General features: G+C 42.2%; 1 protein-coding gene across 1 annotated transcript; it reads right to left on the bottom strand.

The window, feature by feature from the left end:
* Positions 1-215: 215 nt before the first annotated feature.
* LOC141499248 (tripartite motif-containing protein 43-like) lies at positions 216-1601 on the bottom strand. The gene has a single exon (XM_074202073.1). It carries the CDS (start codon positions 1599-1601, stop codon positions 216-218), a length of 1386 nt encoding a protein of 461 aa, XP_074058174.1.
* Positions 1602-5624: the final 4023 nt, after the last annotated feature.

Genomic DNA, 5624 nt, shown 5'->3' with positions numbered 1-5624 from the left:
AGACTGGAACCATTAAGGATCAGAGCCTAGAAAGGACTTGGGAATGATCCCTTTCAGCTTGCAGTAAACTGGAAGATAAAAGTCTCAAATTGGTTAGCATGAACTCTTTCCTTCATCAAGGTTATGCTTCTCCCCTGCCAGGGAAACTCTGGGAATCAAAAGACAACAGGCAGGGAGCCTGGTGGTGGGTTGAAAATTCCTCCTTGAAGATATGCTTACAGAGATGAATTGCAGCCAGCACAAAAATGAGAGTTGACTGGACAGATAGTCATGGGACCAGCCTCTATTCCAGGAAGTGGGGGACCTGGAATAAAGGTGGGTGTAACAGGCTCTGTAAATGGAATAGAGTAGAAGCCAAAAATAACGGAGCATTTGACAACATCACAAAAGAGCAGAGTGCCATCATCATATTCCAGGTATACTCCAACCCTGGGCACAGGGTCTTTCATTTCATAGTTCAGTTCACTTTCAGGATAGGTTCGGAAATAGTAATTATTTTCCTTCTTCATACAGCAAAGAAGGAACAGAAAAGGACCTGAGTCCTGGTTATGTTCTCTCCCCTGCAAGCCTGTGGTGGAGATCCCCAGTTTCCACTGAGGAATTTGTGTCACATCCACCTCCCAATACTGTCTGCCTGAGCTGAAGGATTGCTCAGCAATTACAAAATGGCCATCAGAGTTGGGATCTGCCTGCCAGGCTTTTCTAGCCCTCATACTCTTCAGATCTTCAGAAAGCATTTGATAGTCACAGATTGTAAGGTCCACTCTGAATTTATTGAAGATATCTATCATCCCAGTGATGGGATATCCCACTGGGAATGAGATGATATGCTTGGGCTTTTGGGAGAGCACAAACTTACTCCTTACAAACAGCTCTCTGAAATCCTGCAACAATTCAATAATGGTTTTGTGCCTTGATTGTTGCAGCTTTGCCATGATTTCTTTAAGGATTTGAATATGCTGAGATAATCTGTCCTTGATGGCTCTTTGCTCTTCCTTCCATCTTTTCAGACATTGAAATTCTTCCTTCACCAGGAACAAATGCAGGTCATGATACTGTGCGATAATCCTGGGATAACCCTCTAATACAGGTAATCCCTTTCCATTCACCTGAGAATGGAGTTTCTCAGCTTGTTCAAAATCCTTCTCCAAGTCACTCAGAATCTTCTGGAGCTTCCCCCTATAGTTGTGAGCAGCTTCTTCTAAAGGACAGAGCATGTGAGTCCCATGCTCTGGTGTTTGGCTGCAGAGCACACAGAGTAATGCCTGGTCCTCTTCACAAAAGAGCTTGACCACCTTCTGATGGATGGGACATTGGGGCTGTCCTTTAGTCCTTTGCAGAAGGTAAGAGCTGAGCTGACTCCCAATGTCAGTCAGCTTTTCCAGACTCACATTGAGTTCTGGGAATTGTCTGATCTGGCAAAGTTGCCTGCATTCAGGACAAGAGAAAACCATGGCTTCAACTCTCCAGCTCCTGGAGAGACATGCTCTGCAAAAGCTGTGCCCACAATCAATGGTAACTGGTTGAGAAAAGTACATCCTGCAGATTCCGCAGATGAGTTCTTTCTGCAGTCCCTCAACTATTTCCATATAAGCAGCCATTTTTTTTCCTCTGTGAAGAGGTGATCAATGCTTCTTTGCCTCTCTCCACAACCCTGGACTTTTCCTTTCTTCTGTGGCTGTGGAATCCAATTCTCCAAGTTAATGTCAAATGCCCTAGGAGGACTCCTACCTTTCTCTGGAGTTTCTTTCTGGCAGGAACTGTGAGGAAGAGCTTCAGTTCACTGAAGGAAATATTTCTGACAAAAAATGTTCATCCTCTTTTATTGAATGGAACTCCACCCCCTTTAGGGCCTCCAGGATGACGTGTGATTAACCTTGCCTTGGATTCTCAAGGTCAACAAATTAACACTTCCTATTGGCAACAAACTGGAGGCCCTTGGGAGAATCACTTATGGTTGGTTGATTTTTATGGATTGGCAGGTTTCACAATGCTGAGCCCCTCTGAGACCCTGCACTTTTCAGGGGGAGTCCCAGCCTTGTTTGAAATAGAATGCCCTTCTTTTCATGTTTTGTTATAAGATGTTGACTGTACATTGAACAGAGAGAGGGGCCCTTGAAGTTAGGACAAAGTGATTTCTGCCTCCAAAGCTTCTCCATTTTCTGATCCTCCTCCTCATTTCCCACCTGGCTGCACTCATTGGAACTTCTCTTACTGACTTCTCCCCTAGTCCCTCTAGCTAAGGTTTGAGAATTCCAGTCTCTCTAGCGTCTGCTCCTACCCATCTGCACTCTGTTCCTCATTCTCCCGTATGCTTCTTCATCCAAGTCATACCCTCTAATGGAAGATGTACTTCAGCTATCAGGATAAATTCTTGACAATGATAATTTCACTCTGCAAAATATCAAAATAAAGGGGTTCTATTGTGTATCTGATTCTCAATAACAGGGAGGAACTGGTTACAGGAGAGGAAATGATTGAACCTTGGGGACAAGTGATCACTGCTTTTAGAGTTAGTGACTAAACAGAAAAAAAAACACTTGGACATGAGCCTTAAGATTTTAGAAGACCAGACTTCAATGTACTTGAAGAAAAGATTGGTAGGCTCCCATGAAGAAAAATTCTATTGGGGAAGTCATTTCAAGGGAGATGGTAAACTCATCAGAATGGAAGTCTTAAGACACAAAGGAAACAATTCCAATGGGAAGGAAAGAGAAAATTAACTGAAAAGACTGAGTAGATTCAGTGGAAACACAAAGGTTCACCAACTGACTATACTCCTGGATTTCACCAGAATCTCATCATCCTGAAAGATCACATAAACCTAGAAACTCCCACCTCTTTAAAATCCCACCTTCTCCAAAGCCCCTCCCTCTCTTTCTCTACTTGGAGAAGATGGAGAGCTCCTTCCAAATCCTCCACTTAAAGAGGATGCCCAGGGCAAGCATCTCCTAGTTTCACCCTAATTCCCATCTGAATGCACTCCTCAGTACTTCACAGTTTCTCTTTGATGCCTCCCACCAACTCCACCCTTTTCACTTTCTTTTTAAGGTTTACATACTCTATTGGATTGTGAGTGGTGATGGTCAGGAACTTTCTTTTGTCTTTCTTTTAACCTCAGCACTTAGAATACTTGGCTTGGAGTCTGTGTTTAATTAATGTTTCTTGAGTGATAACTAATTAGACTTTCCCTCTGTTCAGAAGAGGGGAAACAAGGTCAGGTAATAGAAAACGAAATGGAAAGTTAGTAGAAGGGCTACTGAAATACCTACTGAGCTTAGATTAGAAAAGTTGATGATATCAAAAAGGGTAATTGGGTGGGAGAGGGAGAAGGGAGAATCAGATCTATTGGTAGAAAAGAGTTTTCTTACTAGGTGGTGCTGGTGACCACTATACTGATCAAGTAAAAGTCATCTAGATCAGCTTTCCCCCAACTCCACCACACTCTATCCCACCCCACTCCCACCCCTCCCTCCCCTCTGTAGACCAAAACACCTCTAAGTTTGAAAAGGAGAAGCTAAGAAATTAGAATGGTCTCCTGGGGAAGACCTAGCTCAAGCTTGTTCTGCTTTATAGGGTAAATAGAATCAGGAGTCTCAACTTTCCCCTGGGGTTGGAGCAGTTGCCCCAGGGCCTACTAAAGAATCCTTATTCCTCAGTTTATTTAGACTAGGAGAGGTTTTCTTTTGAGCTAAGGAGAGAGAAGAGGTTCTGTCAAAAGGAAAAAAATGATGGAGCACAGAGCAATATTAAATATCAAATTATACAGGATAATACTCATTTTTCTCAATAACTGAGGCCAACAACAGTGACTTGCTCAAGGTCTCATAGGTAGTAAGAGGCAGAGTCAAGATTTGATGTCAGACTCTGTGGCTTTAAATTCAGTGCTTTTCCCTCTACATTTCTAACATGGGTTTGAGATTGGAAGCAGCTGAAACACTGCCATGAGGAGGAGACAGAGACCTTGGGTCAGCGGCACTAAGAGGTTGCTACTGTAGGTGGGAATGATGCACCTATGTGCAACTATGGATGCACGAGGTGTAGGATGCACCTAGATTTGGGGCAGGAAAAGGAGTTTCTCACAAGCATCTGGTAGTTTCCTGATTCAGCAAAAGGCTTTTTTTAACTAGGTGTTAAACTCACATACTCATATAGAAATTAAAGCATTTGGAAATCAGAAGAGATATCAGAAGTCAAGTCAAAACAGATTTGAAAGGTATGTCCACTTAGCAAATAATCTGGCACGTGAGTATTCGGATTTCTTTAAAGACCTCTGAAGATGGAGAATCCACTTCCTTGAGAGCCTGACAGTTAATATATAATTCATTAAGTTCAGAGTTAGAGCTGCTATGACCCAATTGGAGTCAGGAAAACTCATCTAATGGAGTTCAAATCTGACCTTAGCCACTTACTAGCTGTGTGAACTTGAGCAAGTCATTTAATCCTGAATGACTCAATTTGCCAACTGTAAAATGAGCTGGAGAAGGAAATGGCAAACCACTCTAATATCTTTTCCAAGGAAACCCCCAGAAAGGAGTCACAAAGAGTGGAATTTGACTCAAAGGACTAAACAAAATGAAGCTCACCATCACATGACCTCTTTTGGTTCTCCTATCATAGAACTTCTATTGAACTCTTCCAATAAAACATTTGCATCTTTTTCAGAACTGTCTAACCAAACATCCCCATCCTAAGCTGCTGAGTCAGTGCCCTAAGTCTCAATTAAATGTCCTTTAAATTCAGTAACACAAGACAAAACCCTAGTTATCCATCCCCCCCCACCTCTCAGGAATGACCATGTACTTACCAGTATGAGATATGTGATGTATTATGATCACTATCCTACACATGAGGAAACCAAGATGTTCAGAGAAATGGCTTGCCCATCAGCACAATTGATTGTGAAATTGTGACAATACAGATTGTATCCATTAATGATTAGAAAATAAAAAAAGACCTGGGAACAATCCCCTTCATTTTGGATTTGTAACCAACCAAAATTCCTGATTTCAAGTCCATCCCTCTCTACTATATAACATAACCTCAAGGCTAAACTCTCCCCAGATCCAAGCTGGGACAGTGACAAAAAGGCTACAGTCAGATTTAGGAAATACCTGGGGATATTGTCCACTACAGATGGACAAAATTATTAAACTTTTCTGACATTTCCACAGTCACTTTCTTGAAGTTTCTATTTAAGGCAATGGGGTTAAAGGGGCTTGCCCAAAGTCACATAGCTAGGCAATTACTAAGTGTCTAAGGCCTGATTTGAACTTGGGTCCTCCTGACTCCAGGGTGGATGCCCTAATCACTTCACCACCTAGCTGCCCCTACCACTCACTTTCAATGTTTGAGGACTAGACCTGTGATCTCATTCTTCCCACTGCAATGCATTGTATGAGTGAGGGCAATGACTGAGGCAGTATCTGAACTCATGTCTTCCTGACTTAAAAGTCAGCTGGCTGCTATTCATTGCATCATCTTGCCTCTCAGCTCTAAGATAAGGGTGTTGGGAGGTTCAAATGAGATCACAAAAAACAATCACAAAAATTAGTGATAAGGATGATTTTATTGTCAATTTTCACAAGAAAGGAAAACTAGAAGACCTAGAGGAAAAAGGCAAA

The sequence above is a fragment of the Macrotis lagotis genome, chromosome X (genome assembly GCF_037893015.1).
Source record: "Macrotis lagotis isolate mMagLag1 chromosome X, bilby.v1.9.chrom.fasta, whole genome shotgun sequence".
In the NCBI taxonomy this organism is placed as follows: domain Eukaryota; kingdom Metazoa; phylum Chordata; class Mammalia; order Peramelemorphia; family Peramelidae; genus Macrotis; species Macrotis lagotis.
The sequence above is the reverse complement of the archived record's forward strand: the minus strand, read 5'-3'. Positions and strand labels throughout refer to the sequence as shown.